This window comes from Solanum stenotomum, chromosome 2, assembly GCF_019186545.1.
Source record: "Solanum stenotomum isolate F172 chromosome 2, ASM1918654v1, whole genome shotgun sequence".
Classification (NCBI taxonomy): domain Eukaryota; kingdom Viridiplantae; phylum Streptophyta; class Magnoliopsida; order Solanales; family Solanaceae; genus Solanum; species Solanum stenotomum.
Genome location: NC_064283.1, coordinates 70,930,459 through 70,955,902, shown reverse-complemented (window position 1 = coordinate 70,955,902; position 25,444 = coordinate 70,930,459). Strand labels below are relative to the sequence as shown.

The following is a 25,444-nucleotide window of genomic DNA, read 5'->3' as shown; positions in this document are numbered from 1 at the left end:
ATATTCTTTTTTATTTTCATTTTTAGAAAGTCAAATATACACCCTCCGTTCACGTTTACTTGTTATTTATTCCTAAAATAAATTTTCATTTTTCTTGTCACTTTTGATATATTAAGAAAATACAATTATTTTTTCCATGTTTTACCTTCACAATTAAATATTTATTCTCCTCATTTTTCAAAATTTAACACTAAACATCATCTTATAGGAATATTTTGACAAAATACCTATATCAATAATTATTTTCTTAAAGGGTGTATCAAGTCAAACAGTGACAAGTAAAAATGAACAAAGGAAGTATTTTTATTAACTTATACTTAATATAAATATTTTGGAAAAAGTGTATCATTTAGTAATTTTTTTATTAAATAAAATTTTCTTCACTTGAATAAATTTCAAATTAAAAAATATCATTTATGTCTTTTTAGTTATGTAAAATATTATTTATTTCAAAACAAAATAAAAATATAACGGAACACTTATTTTAAAATAAAGAAAAAGTATATAAAAATATAATTGCTTAGAAGTTGGGATAGATATAGACGAAGAGCCGTTTTTGTATCGACGACTATATATTATACATTATAAATATAGAGAGAAAAGCAAATGCATAAAATAAGGAAATCATATATAAAATATATAACGCAACTTTGTATCTTTTGGTTTTCTTTATTTTTTATAAGATTGTTTTTACTAATATATTTTCTTTTCAAACTGATTTTGATGTGCCTTATTTGAGTAGAACGTTATTATTTATTTTTAAAAAATAAATAAGGGGAAATGGAGGACATTACTGAGTGGAAAATTGACCACTTACAAAAAGTTTAGATAATCAACTAACTTAGCTGTTAAAATTTTCAATTGTTAATATTTATATTCTAAAAATATATAAAAGATTTATGGTGTAGACATATTGTCCAACTATAAAAGGACATAGAGATTCATGTTAATAATGAACCACACACACTTCATCTTTGTAAGATTTCATTTGAGAGAGAAGAGAAAATGAGTCTTGAAGGAAAGTTGGTTTCAGAGATAAATATTAAGTGTGATGGAGATGTGTTTCATGAGATTTTTAGGCATAGACCACATCATATTTCAACTATGAGTTCTGATAAAGTACAAAATGTGGATATTCATGAAGGTGAATGGGGTACCGTTGGCTCTGTCATTTTTTGGAATTTTACCCATGGTAAGTTGCCACCACTTTTTATACCACTTCAACTTCTTGTTATATTGATCAGAAGTGAATTTCGATTTTAAAGTTTATAAAATTCTATAATGATCTTGAGTTAACATAAAATAATACTTTAACTTACTTGAGTAGTCCATAATAATATATTTACAAATATTGTTTTGAATTTTTGATACTGCTAATTTTTAAGGTTGAATTAGATTGAAGATCCATTTAACAAATTAAAAATAAGGATAATTTGAATCTACATGTACCTTAAGGGCTAGATCTGCCCTTATATTGTCAGCCTCCATTTTACGGTACTCTCTATGGTCTAAAATAAGTATTTTTTAACGTTTTTAACACATTTTTTACAAAAAAATTAATGATTGGTGATGATAAATAAAGATACATGCATAAGTGCAGAATTTAAATATATATAAATTCAAATGATAAGCTTCTTAGCCTTAAATGTATTATATTTTATAAGTTATGATTTCATATCTATTATATTTATTACAAATTTAGTAAATATTTATGCGTAGACTTAAGATCTACATTGAGAGTATTCGATACAGATGAATCTGATATCACAACGCTGCATCCCCATATGATCATTTGAATAAATTAACCTTATTGTTCCTGAAGTTACTCTTTATCTCTCCTCGGACTTTTAGATCATTTATTGGTGAAAGGGTTGAGTTGACAAAAATAATTACTTCCTCTATTTTAATATGTTTGTGTGGTTTTGATTTGATTCAGAGTTTAAAAAGTAAAGGAATTTTTTGAATCTTATGATGTTAAACTAAAGATACATAGAATATTATTCAAATGTCTTTTAATCTTGTGGTCTTAAATATATCATGTGTAAAATTGAAATTAAAGAGATAAAAAAAACATCATTTTAAAAACAAACTAAAAAAAGAAAGGAACACAAATAAATTAAAATGGAGGTAATAATGTTATCTTGATTTAGAGACACTTAATTTGAACCATATTGATTTAGGTAAAACAATACTTAATTCAATTAAATGGAGTTTTTTTTTTGAACATTAAAGATTTGTGTAAATATAATATGCATAGATGAATTCAAAATTTAAAGAGTCAATAAGTATAATTTGTTATATACACTTTATTTGAAAGTTGCTAACTAAAGCTTGTGTATATTGTAGATGGGAAGGAAAAGGTTGCAAAGGAAATAATTGAAGAAATAGATGAAGAAAAGAAGCTTGTTAAATTCAAGGTGATTGGAGGAGATATATTGGACTATTACAAATCATTTTACATCACTGTTCATGTTGAAACAAAGGGTGAAGACAATTTAGTTACTTGGATTTTGGAATATGAGAAGTTGAACCAAGATATTCCAGATCCTCACACACTAATGAAATTTTGTCTTGATGTTACAAAAGATATTGAGACTCATCACCTAACAGGAAAGTTAGTTTCTGAGATAAATATCAAGTCTGATGGGGATGTGTTTCATGAAATATTTAGGTATAGACCACATCATATTTCTAGTATGTCACCTAGTTATATACAAAATGTCGATATTCATGAAGGTGAATGGGGCACTGTTGGTTCTGTTATCTTTTGGAACTTCACCCATGGTAAGCCTACATCCTCCTCTTTCTTGTTATTCGATGTTTGATATTTACTGACTCAAATAATCTAGATTTGTGATCCGTATGGTCCATTAAAGAGAAAATGTTTCCTACTTTTCATGAAGTTTTGAGTTCGAAATCCATGATATGCATTTTAAGTTTAGTATTATCTTTTTTGTTCCAATTTATATGAAATCGTTTGATTGGATTTAAAATTTAGAGAAAGAATAAGAAAAAGATAGCTTTTTAAAGTTGTGATTTACAATAAGTTTTAGACATTTGTGTGGATATATAATATCTCAATAATGATAAACTAAAAAAATGAAAGCTAATTTGTTTTTAAAAATATACTATTCAATAATTGAGATAGGGAAGTAACTTTTTTATATCAAAGTCAATTGTTCCAATACTCAGTACATGTTTTGTCTTAATTAAACATTAGGCCATAATCTAATCTTATAAAAGCTTAGACATGTCAAAATTTATAATCACATATAAAAATAAACAATTTTTTGGATTTGATTGGTTAGATATAGACCTGATAATTAAATGAAGGGTAAAACTTTGGTTGGTTTGATTAGGTAACTAAATAATAAACAATAAAAAGCACTGATTTTGGATTGGACATATTGGTTGCCACAGTTGGTTAGATAAAGACATGATAATTAGATGGAGTAAACTTTGGTTAGTTTGATTAGACAATTAAATAATAAACAAGTAAAAAGAGATTTTAAGTTAGACATATTAAATTGTGACACATTATTTATCTTAAATTGACATGTTCGATCCATTAACCCAATCAAATTTTCAATGAGCTATGCTTTTATGCGTTTATTAATTCAATATCATTTTAACTCTTTCAGATTAGTAGTATTAAATTTTTACTATATATCTTTGTTTGTAGATGGGAAAGAGAAGGTGGCAAAGGAAGTAATTGAAGAAATAGATGAAGAAAAGAGGTTGGTTAAATTCAAAATGATTGGAGGAGATATATTGGAGGCTTATAATTCATTTTACCTCACTGTTCATGTTGAAACAAAAGGTGAAGATAATATAGTTACTTGGATATTGGAATATGAAAAGAAGAATTGTAATGTGCCAGATCCACACACTTTGATGGAATTTTGCCTCAATGTCACAACAGATATTGAGACTCACCATCTCAATTGATATATACCTATGTCTATATATATATTGCTCGGATTCTTTGAAAATATATTGACAGATGCTACACTGTCACATGTGTGCCAATATTTTTAAAGAGTACGAACAATATATGGTGAATGCTTGGAACTAAGATGTTGTCTCAAGTCTTGTAATAACGTACGTTTGTTGTTATTAATGAGTGTGCTTTGAAATGTCTACTGCATGTAACAAGAATAAAAATAAAATAAGGCAAAATGAGTGAATATGTAATTTCTAATATATTTTGTTGTGGATTGAAAAACCAGTTTGTATTTTTTAATATTGCTCTTGTATTTTTTTCTATATTTGATTTTGATATATTTTGGTCGAGTTGATGGCTTAATAGAAATAATCTCTATTTTCACAAGGTTAGGTAAGAGTAAGATCTATGAATACACCTTATCTCTTGATTTTATTTACGAGATTACATTAGATATATTATTCATATTAGAATTTCAATTAATCTGAATTTATATCGCGTACGATCCATTAATAAAAAAAAATGCTTTTTTTAATTAGGACTTTCCTTATTTACTTATCTAAGTCTTAATATTTACTCATCTCTGATTAAAAATGGAAGAGTCTTATCTACTAGCTACATGCCCACATCCCTCGAATAAATGATCTTTTTCTAAAAGAAATGAAAGATTGGTTTTTGGGAATTGTGTTCTTTACTTTCTTTCTAGAAAGTAAATATTTCTCAACCATATTTTATATACAATGCCAGTTATGTACATTATATAGCAACATGTCACATGGACTTGAAGAGAAAATTCCAGTGGAGTAAGGCACTATTCTTTTATCACATTATATTTTATTGGGTAAAAAGATAAATATATCTCGAACTATCGTAAATGGTATGCATATATCCTCCGTCATACTTTTGGAACATAGGTGCCTCTACCGTCCAAAAACTAGAGCATATATGCCTTTCAGTACTCTAACGGAAGACTAATTAGAGACACGTGGCACAATCTTATCCGTCAATCCGATATTTAATAAATGTTGGATCGATGGATAAGATTATGACACGTGTATGTCCGTTAGTATAAAGGGTATATATGTTCTAGTTTTTGGACGGCAAGGGCACCAATGTCCAAAAAGTATGACGGAGGGTATCTGCATACCATTTACGATAGTTTGGGGTATATTTGTACTTTTTCCCTATTTTATATATGTGATATACTTAGATATATAGTAGGAGCCATTTTATATTAATGGACCTTAAATAAGGGTGAAAGAAAAATTAAAATACAGAGATATTTTTAAAAAAAGTTATTAAAATATTCATGGATCGTTTCTTAAATATCCATTATCATAAAATATTTCATGTAATAATTTTTAAAAGATCTTTGTGTTCAAGTAAAGCTCTTATATCGTAATGTCTAGTTCGTAGTCTTGGCCTTCCGCAAATACAATTAGAATAAAACGTCTATAATAGAAGCGTATTATATTTATTCTTGATTTAATACACTTTTATTGAACGTCTGACTGAGTATTATTATTTTATCTTCAACCATAATACTATTAGTTGATTAGATCATCAAACACAATGATTTTAATTTATTACAACAAAAATAGTAAAAATAGTATGGCCCTTATATTTCATAAAGCATGTGGCAAATTCCAACTAGTGTTTGCACATTATTTATCAATTAGAATGACCTAATACAAGGCTCATNACTCTCATTTGAAAAAAAGAATTAGTAGTATTAAATTCTTACTATATATCTTTGTTGTAGATGGGAAAGAGAAGGTGGCAAAGAATGTAATTGAAGAAATAGATGAAGAAAAGAAGTTGGTTAAATTCAAAGTGACTGGAGGAGATATATTGGAGGATTATAATTCATTTTACGCCACTGTTCATGTTGAAACAAAAGGTAAAGATAATATAGTTACTTGGATCTTGGAATATGAAAAGAAGAATTGTAATGTGCCCGATCCACACACTATAATGGAATTATGCCTCAATGTCACAAAAGATATTGAGACTCACCATCTCAATTGATATATACCTATGACTATATATATTTATTGCTCGGATTCTTTGAAAATATATTGACAGATGCTATACTGTCATATGTGTAACAATATTTTTAAAGAGTACGAACAATAGATGGTGAATGCTTGGAACTAAGATGTTGTCTCAAGTCTTCTCATAACGTACGTGTGTTTGTTATTAATGAGTGTGCTTTGAAATGTCTACTACATGTATCAAGAATAAAAATAAAATAAGGCAAAATGAGTGACTATGTAATTTCTAATATATTTAGTTGTGGATTGAAAAAACAGTTTGTATTTTTTAATATTGCTCTTGTATTTTTTTTTCAATATTTGATTTTGATATATTTTGGCTGAGTTGATGGCTTAATAGAAATAATCTCTATTTTTACAAGGTTAGGTAAGAGTAAGATCTATGAATACACTAAATCTCTTGACTTTACTTACGAGATTACATTAGATATATTATTCATATTAGAACTTCAATTAATCTAAATTCATATCGCGTACGATCCATTAATAAAAAGAAAATGCTTCTTTTAATTAGGACTTTCCTTATTTACTTATCTAGGTCTTAATATTTACTCATCTCTGATTAAAAATGGAAGAGTCTTATCTACTAGCCACATGCCCACGTCCCTCGAATAAATGATCTTTTTCTAAAAGAAATGAAAGATAGGTTTTTGGGAATTGTGTTCTTTACTTTCTTTCTAGAAAGTAAATATTTCTCAACCATATTTTATATACAATGTCAGTTATATACATTATATAGCAACAGGTCACATGGACTTGAAGAGAAAATTCCAGTGGAGTAAGGCACTATTCTTTTATCACATTATATTTTATAGGGTAAAAGGACAAATATATTCTCGAACTATCAATCGTAAATGGTATGTATATATCTTTCGTCATACTTTTGGGACATAGGTGCCCCTACCGTCAAAAAACTAGAGCATATATGCCTTTCACTCTAACGGAAGACTAATTAGGGACACATGGCGCAATCTTATCCGTCAATTCGATATTTAATAAATGTTGGATCGATGGATAAGATTATGACACGTGTATGTCCGTTAGTATAAAGGGTATATATGCTCTAGTTTTTGGACGGCAAGGGCATCAATGTCCAAAAAGTATGACGGAGGGTATCTGCATACCATTTACGATAGTTTGGGGTATATTTGTACTTTTTCCCTATTTTATATATGTGATATACTTACGTATATAGTAGGAGCCATTTTATATTAATGGACCTTAAATAAGGGTGAAAAGAAAAATTAAAATACAGAGATATTTTTTTAAAAAATTATTAAAAAATTCATGTATCGTTTCTTAAATATCCATTATCATAAAATATTTCATGTAATAATTTTTAAAAGATCTTTGTGTTCAAGTAAAGCTCTTTATATCGTAATGTCTATTTCGTAGTCTTGGTCTTCCGTAAATACAGTTAGAATAAAACGTCTATAATAGAAGCGTATTGTATTTATTCTTGATTTAATACACTTTTATTGAACGTCTGACTGAGTATTATTATTTTCTCTTCAACCATAATACTATTAGTTGATTAGATCATCAAACACCATGATTTTAATTTATTACAACAAAAATAGTAAAAATAGTATGGCCCTTATATTACATAAAGCATGTGGAAAATACCAACTAGTGTTTGCAGATTATTTATCAATTAGAATGACCTAATACAAGGCTTATCCCTTAACACTTATACATATTATAAAATTTACTAATAAAATTATAGCTTATGCAATATAAAATGCATCCTCAGATAACATTTTAGGAATCACCTCAATTTGCAATTTTACTTCACCACATTCCACATTTTGCAAAATAAGTGTCATGTCTTGGATCAATTTGCCATTTTCCCATATGATGCAACTTTCCTTAGCTAAGCAATTGTCTCTATTTTGCTGAACTTTGTCAACTTTGACACCATTTGGAAGGTCTTGATGATAGCTCATTTCCAATGCTTTAAGATATGGTTTGATGTCTATCTTTGCTTCACCTATTTTGTCATCTTTACTAAATGTATCTTTGTCATACACAGTCTGAAAATATCATAATCATCAAATTAAAATTATATATATCGAGAAATATTAGGAGCTCAGTTGGTTGACTAATTGAATTTTTACCTTCACTACAACAAAAAAGACATTGACATAATACATAAACATGACCCTTGACTTGACATCAGATGACAACTACGACCTTCAACTTTGGATGTGCACAAGTAGACACTTAAACTTTTATAAAATTGAACAAATGGGCATATCCGTCCTACATGACACCCTACATGGAGATTTTGTGTCCTACGTGGCGTCCTACGTGTATTATGCCATGTAGTGTTGGGTCATGAAGGGGTGATTATCGCGTCATGCGGAAGCTTACAATTGCAAATCATATAGTTGATAAATTAGATAACAAAAACTTATACTAAAAATCAAAATATTATTATATCAAAACTAATATAAAGAAAAACATTGAAACTTTAGAGAGAATAAATTTCCCCATAAACAAAAGTCTTAAACGATTACATTATGGATGTTATTGTTATTGTGTTAGAAGAAACAAACCTATATTTATAGAGTCCTAAAACCTTTTCTTACTAGAAAAAGAGTCCTAAAAGGAGAGAATAAACCAAATATGAAAGAATATTATATTTTCCTTTCAAGAAAAGTAAAAACATTTATGGTAATGTTTTGTCTATTCTTTAAGGAAAAATAAATCTTAAATTATAGTAAGAAAATCAAGGCAAAACCATAACATGTAGGACACGTGAGTCTACTTGTTCAGTTTTATACAAGTTTAAGTGCCTACTTCTGCACACTCAAAGTATGAAGGCATAGTTATCCGCTGAAGCCAAGTTAAGGATCATGTTTATGTATTACGCCAAAGACATTTAGTGATAATAGATTTTCTGTGTATTAACGTAAAAATATTTAGCTACAATTGAGCTTAATTAGTTTCATTGAAGAATAATATGAAGAGAGAATACTCACCAAAACTATTTGGACATTTGGACATTTGAGTGCAAGGGTCAATTCATCATCCCAGACAGGGTTGCAGTTGTTCTTCTTACAACTAGTCTTCACTTTCTATAAGACAATTGCAGAACATCAGTACAAATAACAGATATTATTTAAACTTTGACATAATGAAACACAAAAAGACATATTCATGATTTTAATTAAGTTTATGAATTCTGGATTTACAACAGGATAGTTTTTCGAGATATATTATTTATGTACTTCATTCCATTTGTTTTGTGAATATACTGGACATATGTGTCTGTGCTAGCACTGGTCTAATATTTGTTATTTTTTTTTGTCTTAATTTATGTGATATAGATAGAATTTAGAGAGTCAATTAAATTTTAATATGATTTTTAAATATTCTAAGTTGTTAATTATTAAGATTTATAGTANAGGGTTGCAGTTGTTCTTCTTACAACTAGTCTTCACTTTCTATAAGACAATTGCAGAACATCAGTACAAATAACAGATATTATTTAAACTTTGACATAATGAAACACAAAAAGACATATTCATGATTTTAATTAAGTTTATGAATTCTGGATTAACAACAGGATAGTTTTTCGAGATATATTATTTATGTACTTCATTCCATTTTTTTGTGAATATACTGGACATATGTGTCTGTGCTAGCACGGGTCTAATATTTGTTATTTTTTTGGTCTTAATTTATGTGATATAGATAGAATTTAGAGAGTCAATTAAATTTTAATATGATTTTAAAATATTCTAAGTTGTTAATTATTAAGATTTATAGTACTTTTTACCTAATTTTTAAATAATATATGTTATTCCCCTTGTCCTAATATATATATGATATATAAAATTTCAAAAGTAAATCAAATATTGTTCATTATTGAAATTTACAATACTTTTTACGTAATTTCCAAATTAAATAATACATGTTACTTCTTTTGTCCTATTTTATGTTGACACCGATATATTAATTTCAAAAATTAGTCGAACTTTTTATATTTTTTTAAAAATATTTTAAGTTGTCAATTATCATAATTTATAATTTGTTTACGTAATTTTTAAATATAAAAAAATTAAAAAAAGATAACCAAATTAAAACGGAAAAATCACCAATAAAATTACACAAATACCCTCAAAGTGCTCAAGCAAGCATATTAACCAATTGCCTATAACTTGAGCACTTAAAACTTCCTCTTATAATATAGTAAAATTTGACAAGACAATGGAATATTACAAAAAATGAATTAACTTATGGTAATAAATATTTGTATACTTATAAATTATTTCTTCAAGGTAAGATGAGTGTTTTTGATTACTAAATATAAAAAAAATATTACATTTGAACGGACTAAAAAGAAAGAGTAACACAATTAATTAGACAAGGAGAGTATATAAGTAAACTTTTTAGAAACTTTTTTAACCATAAAAACACATAGTCTAAGACCAAATTGTTGGTTTTGTAATAAATCCTAAGATATAAAAACGAGATTTTCTAAAAAGTTAAAAGTCATGGGTGATCAAGAGTTGTAATTAATGAATGTAATATTTTTCATATAAAAATATAGGAGCTCGATCAACTATGTTATCGAAAAACCTATCCTAAATATGCCTCTAAAAGACGATATATTTGACCATTCAACATGATCAAACTCATGAAATATGCAAAAAATATTATCAAAGAAGATATTATAACATGTACCTGATCACCCATGGTAACAACAACATAAGGATCACTATGAAATGCATCCTTAAGTGGTAAATTGATACCTTTGTGCACCCTAATTTTAACAAGTCCCAACATCTTTAAAAAAAAAACAATTAAATTTTTTTAAACTTAATTGGTTTATGTGCCACAACAATATACCATGACCTTGTATTGGTTTATTCTTTTTATCACTTCAGAATAATTCTAGCACTTAATTAGAATTTCAAAAAGAAAAAGGAAAATGGGAACTTATACCATCGGTCCATTATTCACCTTAAAAGAATCTCTCACTTTCTACTTAAAAAATTTATCGGTAATTTCTAATTAATTCATCACTAAAGTCTAAATAGTTTTAGCTAATTAACTTTTTTTTAATAATCTATTACTAATTTATAACTAAATGAAATTAATACACAATTGTTGTTATTTAATTATCAAATTTTATTCATAACTAACCCCTTATTTTGTAGTAGTGTCTTCAAAGAGAATCTAATAACTTTCTAGAGTTATTCTTGAATGTCCTTGGCCTGGTTAGCTTTATTCCAATGTTATTCGAAAAAATTATTCAGTCGGATCCATTCATAAGATAAGCGCGTTTTTTTTGGAAAAGTGTCAAAATGTAATTAGTCAATAAAAAGATTATAGACACATGTCAAGACCATTGAAAAATATCGTTAAATTGCCAAGATAATAACATTGGTCACACTACCTGTTCACATCTTTTATTTAAAGGATTTTTTTTGTAACATGTGATCGAATTATTATGAATAAATTATTTATATCGATCATTCGTTAAAAAATAGGTTTATTTATGCCATTACCTATATAAAAAGAGTTCTTTTGTGTTATTATTTTTAACAGAAAATATATTTAATTTTGGAAAATTACTTATGCCACATGGTTAATTCCTTATTAGAGGCCTACGTCAGTTAATTAAAAAAAATTCAATATTTGATTAAATCAAAATTAAATATGAACGGATTTAAATAAAACCGAATTCACGATAGGATAGTATCCAACACAACTCAAACATTATTCATTACTTATATTTAATATAATTATCAATAAATAATACATTTACTGACCTCGTTCCCCAATAATATACTATCAAATATCACACTGATCACCAGTAGTATTAAGTAATTATTAATGTGAACCACAAAATTAACTCTATTCAGTAAAATCACCATAGACACAAAATACCTAAAATTAAACATTTAATATTTAGTGTATTAAAAAAAAAAACATGTAACGCACACAAATAACTGATGATACATAGATGATAGAACGATCACATAAATATATATCTTCCAAAAGGGAAGCTGCAAATAATTCTAGCACAATAAATAAAAAACATATATATATATATATATATATATATATGGTCACATTACATAATTTAACAATGTTGCTTCAACGAAGCAAAGATGATTTTTTACGCCTCAAGGCTTTTTAGGTACTTGAGGTATTTCTAGCTTTGGCAAAGTTGGTAATTCAGACTTAGGAATAACAGGTATCGCGAGTTTTGGCAATGTTCGTAACTCTGGCTTTGGGATTTTTGGCAGTTCGGGCTTTGGTAGAGTTGGTAGCTCAGGTTTTGGAATTTCAGGGAATTCAAGCTTAGGCAAAGTTGGGATTTCAGGTAAATGTGGCAGTTCAGGTAGAGTTATTTCAAGAAGATGACGAGCGTCTGATTGAATAACATAATCACTTGTTAAAAACAAAGTGACAAATAAGAAGAAGAAAAAAGATGGGTTGTAGTAATAAGCCATATTTGTTGAAAGGTGATATCAAGACTAGTAAGTTATGCTTTGATTGATTTTGGTTTATGTTTCACTTCAAACAAGTTTATATAGATGTGTGGTTGTAGAAATTAAAAATAGGAAAAATTGTGTGTTAGTTCATCTTCTCAACAATAACCTCCTAATTTAATCTACAATAAATTTACTTATATAACATATTTTATGTAAATATTCCTACTCAACACAAAATAAAAAGTCTTCAAGTAGGTAACCTAAAGAGAGAACTTGCTTTTCTTTAAAATTAGACTAAGGTTCTATTGAATAAAATGACATACCATAACTAGATTATGTACAATAATAGTAAAGATAACCGTTGACAATACTCATGTTATGTTCCTAGTTATTGTCGTATACTACCTTGAGGTTGCAGAAGAAATTCATAAACTTCAAATTTTGACATTACGTAAAGACTGACGTACATAGTACATATATATTCTATATTCTTCGAACATAATATTATTTATTTTACATGCTAGCTAGCACTAGCCAATATTTTCAAATACTCATCACACAAGAACAAACACATAGATATATGTATATATAGGACCATTGAACATCACAACTTTTCTATTTCTTGAGAAGGTGACATTCAACATCCTTGGTCATACCAATGAAATAATCCAAGAGAGCAAGGGGTTCTGGAGTATCTTCAGTTTTCTTCTCGTACATAAGTGTAATTGTAGTCCAATGTTCACAAGATGTAATAACAGTGAAGGAATTATACAACTCTAAAAGATTTCCGTCAATCACTTTCCAAGTAATTGATTTCTTCTGAAGATCGATGGCTTCAATCACAGTCTTAGCGAACATTTCTTTTCCATCTATACATTACAGATCAGAAAATACCATAGATGTTACTCCGAATTAAAATGTTAAAATCCTAATATGAAATACACCTAAATATAGAAATTGATGCAAGAAAATAATATTGCGAGAAAGATAAATCTTATGTGTGTTACCTTCATAATATTTCCAGCTAACAATCGAATCAATTTTTCCGATTTCACCTTCATGAATCTCAAAATGCTTGATCCTACTAGGGCTTATGTTGGGTAGATGATGAGTATTAGTGTGAAAAATATCATAAACCGAGTGTCCTCCACACTTCACCTCCAATGAAACAATCATTTTGCCTTTCATACCCATATTGTCTTTTTCTAGTAATAGCAATAAGTTGAGAAAATGTATAAAACTTGTAGCTTTTATATATAGATGTTAATTAAAGAAGCTAACCAATAAAAAGTATTATCCACCACATATCTCTATGACTATATCACATAGTGGCGGTGTTAATTCAATTATGTATAAGTAGGTTTTAGTTTGGTTATAAATTTATCATGATATTTTACATATGATAATTGAAATATGATGACAATACAATTATAAGTAATCAAGTATATTTATTTTTATATAATCGCATCGGTCATGGAATTCATAGCCTTGCTTCTTTCTGGGTCAAATTCTAATTTCGTTTTGCTTCTCCCAATCGTCGAGCTTGATCGACTCGACTCTTTTCCCTGTCCCCAGGCCTCCTCTCAATTCATTTTGTTCTTCTTTTGTATTGTCACTTGAATGAAGACACTTGATCAGTCCGGCCCGACTTTCTCAAATATCCCCCACCGACCCTTTACCTTTACGAGTCTGGATTAATTACCCCTGTAAAAATCATCTTTGCCAAACAAGTGAATAATGTTACAAACAAAAAAATATGCATCATCAAATATATATTTTCTTTGTCTTATTTTTGTTGCACACATAGGCATACAAAGATTTGTTATGGTGTTATATGCACTATACTTGTGCTAACCTAATTAAAGATTTGTTAGACAATTTTACAAAGTAAATGGGACTTTTTCAAAATCACGATGATAGTTATTTCGTTATTATAACATTAAAATTTCAACAATATGTACATGTTCAAACATAATTAAATTTAATAATTAAACACAAAAATTAATATAAAATAAACCTAAAGAATGTTATACTTTGGTTAATTTTAAAATTTATCGATAACACACCTCAAATTCGAAAAAATTATAAGATTTAAATTATTTTAAAATCTGAATATAAATAAATAAATTGATTGACATATTTCAGCAACACTTGATAATTGAATAACGATACACATTAAATTAAGCATTATTAAAGTTTGGAGCGATGTATTCAAAATCGTGAGAGACGAAGTCACGATTTTGAATACACCGCTCCAGACTTGATAATTTATGTGATATTATTTGACTTTTCAATTTGATAGTATGATTTTTTCGGTTTGATTTAAACACCTTCATGCTTAGCCTCAAATTTATAGCGTTACTCCTAATTTGTAATATATGGCACTATAGAACATAGAATAGCATGGGAAATTATAACCTCTACTCTTATTTATTTTTCTTCTGAGTTGTATCTATGAAACATCAAAATATTCAATGTAGGGGTCCATGTTGAATTGATCATTACTAGCCTTTTCTTTTTTTGGCTATTAATTTCTTCAATTTGTTGAGTTGTATCATCTTCATGTTATTAATGATGATAAGTTGTACATATACTACTAATGTTGATGATGTTTATTACTTTCTTCGATTTATATTATATGGTGTTTTTACTTTTTCATCTCTTATTTCTTAGGAGCGATGTTTTTCTTAAAGGGTGTATCCAAATTAAAAATATCATATAATATGGACGGAAGGAAGAATTAAGTCATGAAATTTGAAACTCCTTACGAAGGTGAACCATGATTAAGGTGGCCATGTTGTCGATAAACTAAATTAAAGTAAACCATAATAGGAGTGATGTTTAATTATTTGACTTTCTTGGCTAAATTAAAGTAAATATTTCAATGCTCATACTGTTGGGAAGATCAACAATGACGCATATAATGAGGGAGGCTAAGTCAGTAGCAGATATATTAGCGGAATATGGAAGGAAAATTATGGATCCAAATATGTCTATGAATAAGTTGTTTATTTTTGAAGCATCTCCTTCCTTTACATCAAAAGCTTTTGAAAGAGATGCGAATGGAACTATATCGTTTAGATCAATTCCCTTTTGTATGGATGAACCTACTATTTAATAAATAAAATCCTTCCAGTTCCAAAGAAAAAAAAAAAAATTTCTTCTCCAATTTATATCTACTTGCTTAATTTCCTTTGCCTAATATCTATATTGGACCATGCCTATTGCGTTAGCAAGACGATTGTGCAAGACATAATATCGTAGACATATAATAATGTCCTTTCAAACATTTGTGTTTAACAAAATTGTAAATAATATAAAAAATCGACCCGCATAGCAATTTTTAATCCGCCTCGCCCCGCCCCGCATAGAATTTTTTTTCATTTTCAACCCAACCCACCCCGCATAGACAAGGGCGGACCCACATGGGGCTGTTCGGATGCTCGAGCACCCATTAAGCTCGTATCGAACTATATATACTTATATTAAAATTAAGATAGTATAATATAAAATAAAACGCGAGCACCCATATGGCTTAGTTGGTGCGGTGGTGGTAAGTGTGTGCTCAAGGTCATATGTTGCTTTAATGCCTGGGTTCGATTGCTTGGATTGGTATTCTTTTTATTTTAAAATCAGCTCTTTTCTTTTTGCCTTTTCTTTTTTCCCTTTTCACAAATTGTCCTATTTTTAACTTTTCTTAAACAAAATTCCTTTTTCAAGATAATTTTTATTAATGATTTTTTTCTCTATCTTATTTAAATATAATTATCTTTCTTAAGACAAGTGCTAAATTTATACATTTATACTTTATGATTGATAGCTTAAAAAGTAACCACGATCTTAAAATCTTGAATTGGTCACTGCTCATGTGTATTATGTAACTTAATCTCCAAAAAAATATAAACGGTCATATGATCTTCCATGTCTATTAACTTTTTCTTTCTCATCAGTCTAATTAGGAAAAATGAAAGGGAAGGAAAAAACAATTTGTTCTAGCGCCTTTATTTCAGTTCTTCAATTCAAAAGCGAAAAAGTCCTCCTTCTCGCTGATTTGCCTTTTTGGTAATTACAATTGTATGTGAAGGTATATTGTTTCTCCTCCTTTTTTTCTCGAACCAAAGCAAATATTCCGATTGTCTATTAGTTCAATTGAAAAAATAATGCCTATGTTGACGAATTTTAGCTCGCAATTGCGCTCTTTGGTTGATATAAGTTTATGTTAAAAATAGTGAGCACCCATAGCCGTAAATTCTTGGATCCGCCACTGTGCATAGACCCGCCTCGCATTAATCCGCCCCTTATAATTTTTTAATATTTCCTTTTTCTAGTTAAGTTTTGTAACATCCGGCAATTTGAAATAACTATGAAGAGGCTTAGAATTGGAAATAGTCATTTCGGAAGGAATCTAAAAAAAAAAAATCTGGAAAATTTGGTTAAGTATGGGAAAAATTGAGTTTTTGGCCAACTTTGAACAGTTATAAATCCTAGCTCAAGATGAGTTAGGTGTAGTTCCAGTTATGTTTGCAAAGTTCATGGAATGGTCTTTCCAACGCCACAGAGTTTTCCCGATTACGAGTTTGTATGAGGGAGTTATGCCCTTTGGAAGTTGGGCTGTTGGCAGGGCAGTTAACCCGATTTTGTAAGGGTATTTTGGTCTTTTCCCTAGCCTTTTCTTTTGGATATATATTAAGGTGTTAGACTGATTTTAAATCAGTTTTTCCTTTTTAAAGTGAGAGTTACGGTTCTTGATAGAAAAGGAGAGAAGAGGAGAAAGGAGAAGAAGAAACAACTTCGTAGAGATCGTCGTGGATTTTCGTCGGGGGTGATCCCTATTAAGGTATGTGAGGTCATAGTGTTGGGTTGGTTCTTTCCCCCACACGCCAAATTCGTTTTAATATCCGAGAAAAGATTGGTTGTCTTGTTGAAGTTTGTGGTTGTGTGTGTTGCAGTTGTTGGCTGTGTTGTTGAAGTTCCTTGTTGTTTTGGGACATGTTTCCGGTTGTGATTTTGAGTTGAATCTAGTATATGTTGAGGGGTTTTATGATTCTAAGTGTTTGGGGCTGGAAACTTTGAAGTTTAGAAGGTTTAGAGTGGGGAAAAAGAAGGAGAAAAGTCAAATTTTCGGGGAAAAGGGCTGGGGCGTCGCGCTAGTCAGCGCGCCCCAAAAGGGGCTTTGAAGCCCACCCCTTGAGGCGGCGCGCCTAGCAGAGTGCCCAGCAGGCCCCTCTGAAGCTTGAGGGCTGGCGCTCCGTGCCTCTCAGAGCGCCAAAGACGCCAAGTTTTCCCTTTCATTCCCTACTTTTTCATACATGTTCCTTGGTTATGTACCTATATTTTATAGTCCTTTTCCACACTCCAAGGTACGTCTAAACATCAAGAACTCATCCATAAACATGTGATCATATACCTTGAATCCATAATCCAATTCGAGGAAAGTTTGGATCAAAGTCAAGTGAAGTTAGAGTCAATCTTAGAAGTTAAGAACTAAGTCCAAGCAAGTCTTTAAAGTTGTTCAAGAGTCTTTATTGAACGTTTTAACTTCATTTTAAGGCTCAAGTTTCAAGTCAAGCAAAGAGTATAGAGTTTCAAGTTAAGTCAAGAGTATAAAATTGAGTTCATTTCTCAAAAGTTATTAGGGAACTAAGTATTCCCAAAGAAGTTTTAAAGAAATGTTTTCACATTTAAACAAGATTGGAAACTGAGATTTCCAAAGAGCCTTCGCGCTAGTTTTCCAGAAAAGAGTAATCGCTTTCTAAATGAAGCAAGAGAGGAAACTGAGATTTCCAAGATAGCCTTTGAGCTAAGTTTTTGAGTAATTATCTCAAATCAGCAGGAAGAAAATGTTTTAAAAACATAAGAGCCAGTACATTTTTGGGAATAGCATCGAGCACCGATTTGGGGGAGCGTTCAAAGAACCCACAGCCCCCATAGAACCATGTAGCCATCATGGGTAGAAGAGGTTCATACTTTTTGGATGAATCCTTTTCAAATTAGACTAGTGGATCCATTAGGCAGTTCAGGTCCTATACCTTTGGCCGGATACAGGATGCTCTGGCAGCGTGAGGTTGATCGCTGTATTATCACTATAACTCTTATGTGATGGTTGTTGGTTAGAGAAACTCCCACAGAAATTATTGTATTTTTATATACATCAGTTCATTTGTATTTCTATATACATCTCAAGTTTATTGAATCTTTGTATACACACAGAGTTTATAGCATGATTTAAACAGCCTTTCTTTATATCGCACTTGTTTTAAATTGCCTTATATTGAAAGAAGTCAGTCAGGTTGAGTTGAGTTGAGCCAGGTAAGCTTTTCCGTTTCTTCCAGATTTCCTTCTAGCCTAAATTGCTTAGTTTTCCAACTCGCATACTCGTACATTCAATGTACAGATGCCAGTTGGCCTGCATCTTATGGCGATGTAGACACAGGTACCCAGGACCAGCATCCAGCACGCCGTTGATCCAGCTGAGCACTCCAGAGTCAGTGGTGAGCCTCTTTGCATTCCGGAGGACTCGGTTATTTTTGTTCTCTTAGTTTTGTTTTATTAGGATAGTGCGGGGTCTGTCCCAACATCCATCTCAGTGTTATAGAGGCTTCATAGGCAGTCAGTCAGTTAGTTAGTTTAGAGTCTCTCATCTATGTATATATGTAAATATTCTATTTTGGGACTCGAGTTGCCTTTTAGGCCAGATGTTATCAGTTAAGTTGTTTTATGTCCTTGCATTGCATGGAGTTATTCTGTTGAGTTAGGTTTCCGCTGAGTTAAGAAAGCGAGGCCAAGGGTTTGCTTGGGGCCAACAATGGTCTTCGAGTGCCGGCCACGTCCAGGGTGTAGGCTCGGGGCGTGACAAGTTTGACACTAAAAATATAATTCATAAAAATAAATTCATTTTTTCATTAAGTTGTATTACTTTAATAGGATAATGACTTAAAAATTTATTTTTTAGAGGTCAATTGAAAAACATGTAAGAAATTGTATTATTTTTTATTGAATCATTTCATTTACTATCTTGAATATTTTAGCAGCTTTAAAGAAATTATCTTAATAAATAATGTTTTATCACTCTTATAACATGTAAAAAGTTAAAAATAAATTTGAACCAACATAATATACCCGCAACCCGCCCCACCTCGCATTAGTTTTAAAAAAATCCGCTTCAACCCGCCCCGCAACCCACCCGCCCTGACCCATTGTCATCCCTAGCTAGTGTACAAGTTTGAATATATGTACTTTGAATGAGAAAAGACTAGAAATAGTCTATTATCTTTGGAGTTGGATTTAAAATAATCCTTTTTTTTTTCATATATAGATCACTAATACTCCACATTACACCAAAAAAAAATCTTTAATGCGAGTATCACATTTCACCAAATGATCGGGAAATTTCTAACATAAGATAAATTTCAGGCAGTTGATGGGTGGAACCGGTGGAGTTATAAGGGACCATCTAGGCAGTTGGATTGTAGGATTTTCTTGCAAAGTGCCCATCATGCGGAACTACTAGCTTTGCTCCATGGTTTGAAACTAGCACCGAAAATAAACATTAATCATTTGCTCGTGGAAACCGACTCTCATGTATTACTTAACACCTTAGAAAGTGCTAAACCAATACACTCACACATTTATTTGGATTGCAGGTCAATGCTCCTACTGATGGGAGGATCAACAATGAAGCATATAATGAGGGAGGCTAATTCAGTAGCAGACATATTAGCGGAATATGGAAGGAAGACTATGGATCCAAATATGCCTATGAACAGGTTGTTTCTTTTTGAAGCATCTCCTTCCTTTACACTAAAAGCTCTTGAAGGAGATGCAAATGGAACTATATCATTTAGATCAGTTCCTTTTTGTATGGATGAACCTACTATTTAATAAATAAAATCCTTCCAATTCCAAAGAAAGAAAAAAAAACATTACACCAAAAAAAGTCTTTTATGACAATTAATTAACGGTAATAGCTTAATTGCCACTAAATATATTCTTTAGAGACAATTCACACTCTTTGTAAATGTGCCTAAAGTCTAACAAAATGATTCAAGATTTAGTGTATAAAAAAAATATACATGTAACACCAGAAGAAATACAAATAACTGATGATATATAGAACAATTATATAAAGGGAAGCTGCAAATGATTCTAGCACAATAAAGAAAAAACATACATATGATCACATAACATAATTAAGTCTTAACATTTTAACAATATTGTTGCTTCAATGAAGCAAAGAGGATTTTATACGCCTCCCGCTCAAGGCTTTTTAGGCACTTGAGGGATTTCTGACTTTGGCAAAGTTGGCGATTCAGGTTTAGGAATGACAGACATCTCAAGTTTTGGCAATGGTGGAAGTTCAGACTTTGGTAATGTTGGGATTTTGGGAAATTCGGGCTTTGGTAGAGTTGGTAGCTCGGGTTTTGGGATTTCAGGAAATTTGGGCTTAATTAGGCAAAGTTGGGATTTCAGGTAAAAGTGGCAATTCGGGCCTTGACATAGTTGGTAGCTCGGGTTTTGGGATTTCTGGAAATTCAGGCTTAGGCAAAGTTGGGATTTCAGGTAAATGTGGCAATTCGGGACTTGATAGAGTTGGTAGCTCAGGTTTAGGGATCTTTGGAAATTCGGGCTTAGGCAAAGTTGGGATTTCAAGTAAATGTGGCAATTCGGGCCTTGATAGAGTTGGTAGCTCGGGTTTTGTGATTTCAGGAAATAATTTGGGCTTAGGCAAAGCTGGGATTTCAGGTAAATGTGGCAATGCAGTCCTTGATAGAGTTGGTAGCTTGGGTTTTGGGATTTCAGGAAATAGTTTGGGCTTAGGCAAAGCTGAGATTTCAGGTAAATGTAGCAATGCATGCCTTGATAGAGTTGGTAGCTCGGGTTTTGGAATTTCACGGAATTCAAGCATAGGCAAAGTTGGGATTTCAGGTAAATGTGGCAATTTAGGCTTAGGAAACTCAGGCAAAATTACTTCAAGAAGATGGCGCGCGTCTGCTAGATTTATGTAGTTGTTTGTTAAAAACAAAGTGACAAATAATAACAAGTAAAAAAGATGGGTTGTTGTGATTATAAGCCATTGTTGAAAGGTGATAAATGCTTCAAGACTAGTAATTTATGTTTTGGTTGATTATGCTAATATGCTTTATGTTTCACTTCAAACAAGTTTATATCTTTGTGGTCGTGGAAAATAAAAATTAGAGTATTAGGCTTTAATAGGAAAATTAATTGTGTGTTAGTTCATCTTCTCAACAATAACCTCCTAATTTAATCTGACAATAAATTTCCTTGTGTAACATATTCAAGCACATAGAAAAGTCTCCCTCCATGTACCTAGTTATTGTCCTATATTACTGTTATGAACCAAGTTCACTCCAATATGAATACCAAGGTCACACAAATAGTTATTGGACTAACAAGAGTTATTGGGCTGAGAACGAGCAATAGGGCCAGGTTAATTTGGAAACCGAATTGAGTAGTGGGCGTGAGAACAGTTCCATAAAAAATGGTAGTGATATGTGATTTCGAAATTATGCAAATTCTTAAGAAAAAGAGTCTGATTCTTCTTATCTCTGTTCTTAGTTAGAGCTTCTCATCCCCTTCTATCAATCTTTGGATTTGTCTTCCCCTCGATTAACATTCTCTGTTTCGTTTTAAGGATCATTAGTTGTTACTTGCTTGATATTTCCATTTCTAAATTGTATTTTGTGTTCTCAATAATTATAATACATATCATTACTGTGCCGTAACTTCAGTTGTTACACCTACTTTGGGATCTCAAAAGGAACTCGTAAACTTTAAATTTTGAATTAGCTTTCACTTGAATCAAGAAAACAGGACACAAAATATCGTTTGTGTAGAGTACTTATCTAATGATGCGTATTAGAGCCTTAGCTAATAATTAATGGAATATCAGAGTTCTTAGAGTAAAAATAAAACTGTATAAAATGCTACTTGAATCACAAATATATATTCTTCAAACATGACATTATATATAGAGGCTGGCGTACATAGTATATATATATATATATATATTATTCTTCAAATTAAACATAATATTATTTATTTTACACGCTAGTTAGCACTAGCCAATGTTTTCAAGTACTCATCACATAAGAACAAACACATAAACACATAGATATATGTATGTATAGGACCATTGAACATCGTAGATTTTTTAATTCTCAAGAAGGTGACCCTCTATATCCTTGATCACACCAATGAAAAAATCCAAGAAAGCAATGGGTTCTGGGGTATCTTCAGTTTTCTTCTCATACACAAGTGCATATGTAATCCATTGATGTTCAAAGGATGTAATAACATTGAAGGAATTATACAAATCTAACAAATTTCCTTCAATCGCATTCCAAGTGATTGAATTCTTCTGAGGATCGATGGCTTCAATCACAGTCTTAGCAAACATTTCTTTTCCATCTATTCATTAAATATCAGAAAATATAATAGATGGTACTCCCCCAATTCAAATGTTCAAATTCTTTATTTTATTTTCCCTCTTTTATCATTTTCATTTTAATAAAAATGATCTAATGCTCGTGAAGATTAAAATGATGGCCGAAGTTATTTTCCATGAAAAAATACATCGTAAAATGTTAGTTAAACTTCTTATCGTTTGACTCTATGAAAAGCAAAACATGACAATTAAAATGGACGGAGGGAGTAATAATTTAACACCATTAACTAACTTTTTCATGGAAAATATTTTTCTTGGATCGGAGAATTACTTTCGAAATATGAAATACACCTAAATGTGGAAAATTGATGCGATAAATATTGCAAGAAAGAGAGGAGAGAAATGTGTGTTACCTTCGTAATATTTCCAGCTAGCAACCGAACCAATTTTCCCTTTATCACCTTCATGAATCTCAAAATGCTTGATTCTACTAGGGCTTATGTTGGGTAGATGATGACTTTTAGTGTGGAAAATATCATGAACCGAATGTCCTCCACAGTTCACTTCCAATGAAACAATCAACTTACCTTTTAAGCCCATATTGTCTTTTCCTAGTAATATCAATGAGTTGCGAAAGGCAAGTGGTAAGAAAAAGTATAAAACTTGCACCTTTTAATTAATGCAAGAAGCTAATCAATGAAAAATATTATTCACCACATATCTATATCACATGGTGGCGGTATTAATTAAATTGTGTATAAGTAGGTTTTAGTTTAGTTATAAATTTATTATGATATTTTACCATGATAATTGAAATATGATGACAATACAATTATAAATAATGAGGTATATTTATTTTTATGTAACCGTATTTTAATTTTCTTCTTTATTGATGGTGATCAGTTGTGGTGTCAGTCTTGCTTCTTTTTCGATCAAATCTTGATTTCATTTTGCTAGCTTTTCCCGATTGTAGAGCCCATCGATTCAACTATTTTAATTCCTTGCCCCAGGCCTCTCACTTCATTTCGTTCTTCTTCTCATGTACCCTCGCTTGAATGAAGACACTCGATCAATTCCCGACTTTCCCAAGTTCCCCCACTGGCCCTTATCTTTTACGAGTCTAGATTAGTTATTCATGTTAAAATTACTCCCCTAAAAATCTTCTTTGCCAAACAAGTGTATACCGTTGGAAAACTATATGCGCAACGAGAGCATACCAAAATCATACGACTTAAATGAATAATAGATAACCAATATATGTTTATACTAGAACACATAAACTCAAGAATTATCTATCGAAGAAGCCTGAGTAGATACCTTTGAACTCTCTCAGTATTTGGGTGGCAAGTATTATATAGAAAATTGATTGTTTTTTTCTAGGTTAAAAGAATCCGTACTTATAAAGATTTCTTCCTAATCCAAAAAGGAGAAGAAGATCCATTAAATTAAGCATTATTGAAGTATATAAAAACGGATGCACTATATTAATTCAATATATATATATATATATATATATCAATGAGAAAATCACAATCTTTCTTGACATATATATGTCACAATCGAATCAGATCAAACCATGGTTAGTTGGATTCTTTTATTGATTTGATTTGACTTTCAGTTTGATTTAAACATCTTTATGCCTAGCCTCAAATTTATAGGGTTACTCCTAACTTGCAATATAAGGCTCTATGGAACATAGAATAGCACAAGGAAATTATAAGCTTTACTCTTTATTTTTCTTCTGAGTTGTATCCTATGAAACATCAAAATATTCAATGTAGGGGTCCATGTTGAAATGACCATTACTAACTTCCTTTATTGGCTATTAATTTCTTCAATTTATTATGGCGGAACGACCTGAGAGGCCCACTTGATTTGTAAGTTGGATCCCTATATTACGACTTTGCCAACTGAACTCTTAAGCTCATTCAAACCAATATTTTAGACCCCTTTCTTATTTGAGGGGTGTGCATGTAGTACACTCATTTTACAAATGAAATACGACATAATTTTTTAATGAGACATCATTATTATAATTAATTTTCTAATGACACATCAGAAATTAAATATTTAAAAAATACAATTTTTTTTTCTCACTGTACTCATTTCACCCCTTACCACCTTCTACCATTTTCATCCCAAATATAAAAACAACCATTTTCATCTTTCATCATAGTCCACACTCAAAAATTTCCTCAATCACAAAATGTGATAGATTATAATTAGTTCTTGCACATGTTTTAGGGTTCTATTTATTTTGATTTGATAAAAGGAGATATCAAGAAAACTTCAAATTGGAAAAAAATATGTTTATACATAAATTCAAGTAGTAGATCTTAAAGAATTAAGTCTATATAAATGGTGAATGATATATTTTCTTGCAAAAACTGTTTTCAATTTTTTATTTGATTATTTTATAGTGATAATGTGTACGTCAAAAAAGAAGAAGAAAAAGGAGTAGGGACGGGGGAAGGTGGGGGTGGATGAGGGCTGAGGTTGAAAAAGAAGAAGAAGAAGAAGAAAAGGAGTAGGGGCTGGAGAGGATGGGGGTGGGGGTGGGGTCTGAGGTTGAAGAAGAAGAGAAAAAAGG

The 25,444-nt window shown here is 30.6% G+C and overlaps 5 protein-coding genes across 8 annotated transcripts in view; 1 reads left to right on the top strand and 4 right to left on the bottom strand.

The window, feature by feature from the left end:
• Positions 1–935: 935 nt before the first annotated feature.
• Positions 936–25,444, top strand: part of LOC125857196 (MLP-like protein 34) — a 384,557-nt gene continuing 360,048 nt past the window's right edge. For 2 of the 4 annotated variants that reach the window (XM_049536886.1, XM_049536885.1), the window contains exons 1-3: positions 936–1,192; positions 2,347–2,784; positions 5,706–5,776. In XM_049536886.1, coding sequence (XP_049392843.1) covers positions 1,006–1,192; positions 2,347–2,784; positions 5,706–5,776 — 696 coding nt within the window. In that variant the 5' untranslated portion in view covers positions 936–1,005. The remainder of the gene's footprint in view (positions 1,193–2,346; positions 2,785–5,705; positions 5,777–25,444) is intronic. The other 2 variants (XM_049536884.1, XM_049536882.1) reach the window with 2 other exon arrangements.
• Positions 7,670–10,848, bottom strand: LOC125857220 (protein C2-DOMAIN ABA-RELATED 7-like). The gene is made up of 3 exons (XM_049536915.1): positions 10,690–10,848; positions 8,982–9,077; positions 7,670–8,030 (listed from the first exon to the last, which is right to left on the bottom strand). The coding sequence occupies exons 1-3, from the start codon at positions 10,789–10,791 to the stop codon at positions 7,725–7,727; spliced, it is 504 nt and encodes a 167-aa protein (XP_049392872.1). The 5' UTR covers positions 10,792–10,848; the 3' UTR covers positions 7,670–7,724.
• LOC125857262 (protein PELPK2-like) lies at positions 12,138–12,479 on the bottom strand. Its single transcript, XM_049536957.1, has one exon. The coding sequence runs from the start codon at positions 12,465–12,467 to the stop codon at positions 12,138–12,140; it is 330 nt and encodes a 109-aa protein (XP_049392914.1). The 5' UTR covers positions 12,468–12,479.
• On the bottom strand, positions 12,940–13,676 carry LOC125857243 (kirola-like). Its single transcript, XM_049536944.1, has 2 exons — positions 13,457–13,676; positions 12,940–13,318 (listed from the first exon to the last, which is right to left on the bottom strand). Exons 1-2 carry the CDS (start codon positions 13,641–13,643, stop codon positions 13,065–13,067), a joined length of 441 nt encoding a protein of 146 aa, XP_049392901.1. The 5' UTR covers positions 13,644–13,676; the 3' UTR covers positions 12,940–13,064.
• LOC125857239 (kirola-like) lies at positions 22,610–23,454 on the bottom strand. Its single transcript, XM_049536937.1, has 2 exons — positions 23,268–23,454; positions 22,610–22,877 (listed from the first exon to the last, which is right to left on the bottom strand). Exons 1-2 carry the CDS (start codon positions 23,452–23,454, stop codon positions 22,621–22,623), a joined length of 444 nt encoding a protein of 147 aa, XP_049392894.1. The 3' UTR covers positions 22,610–22,620.

Bases quoted from the DNA above. Each gene is read 5' to 3' on its own strand.
- LOC125857220 (XM_049536915.1), bottom strand. From the start codon at position 10,791: ATGTTGGGACTTGTTAAAATTAGGGTGCACAAAGGTATCAATTTACCA. The intron at 9,078-10,689 runs GTACATGTTATA...ATTGTCTTATAG, and splicing joins TTGTTACCATGGGTGATCAG to AAAGTGAAGACTAGTTGTAA. The intron at 8,031-8,981 runs GTGAGTATTCTC...TGATATTTTCAG, and splicing joins CAAATGTCCAAATAGTTTTG to ACTGTGTATGACAAAGATAC.
- LOC125857262 (XM_049536957.1), bottom strand. From the start codon at position 12,467: ATGGCTTATTACTACAACCCATCTTTTTTCTTCTTCTTATTTGTCACT.
- LOC125857243 (XM_049536944.1), bottom strand. From the start codon at position 13,643: ATGGGTATGAAAGGCAAAATGATTGTTTCATTGGAGGTGAAGTGTGGA. The intron at 13,319-13,456 runs GTAACACACATA...TGTAATGTATAG, and splicing joins TAGCTGGAAATATTATGAAG to ATGGAAAAGAAATGTTCGCT.
- LOC125857239 (XM_049536937.1), bottom strand. From the start codon at position 23,454: ATGGGCTTAAAAGGTAAGTTGATTGTTTCATTGGAAGTGAACTGTGGA. The intron at 22,878-23,267 runs GTAACACACATT...TTTAATGAATAG, and splicing joins TAGCTGGAAATATTACGAAG to ATGGAAAAGAAATGTTTGCT.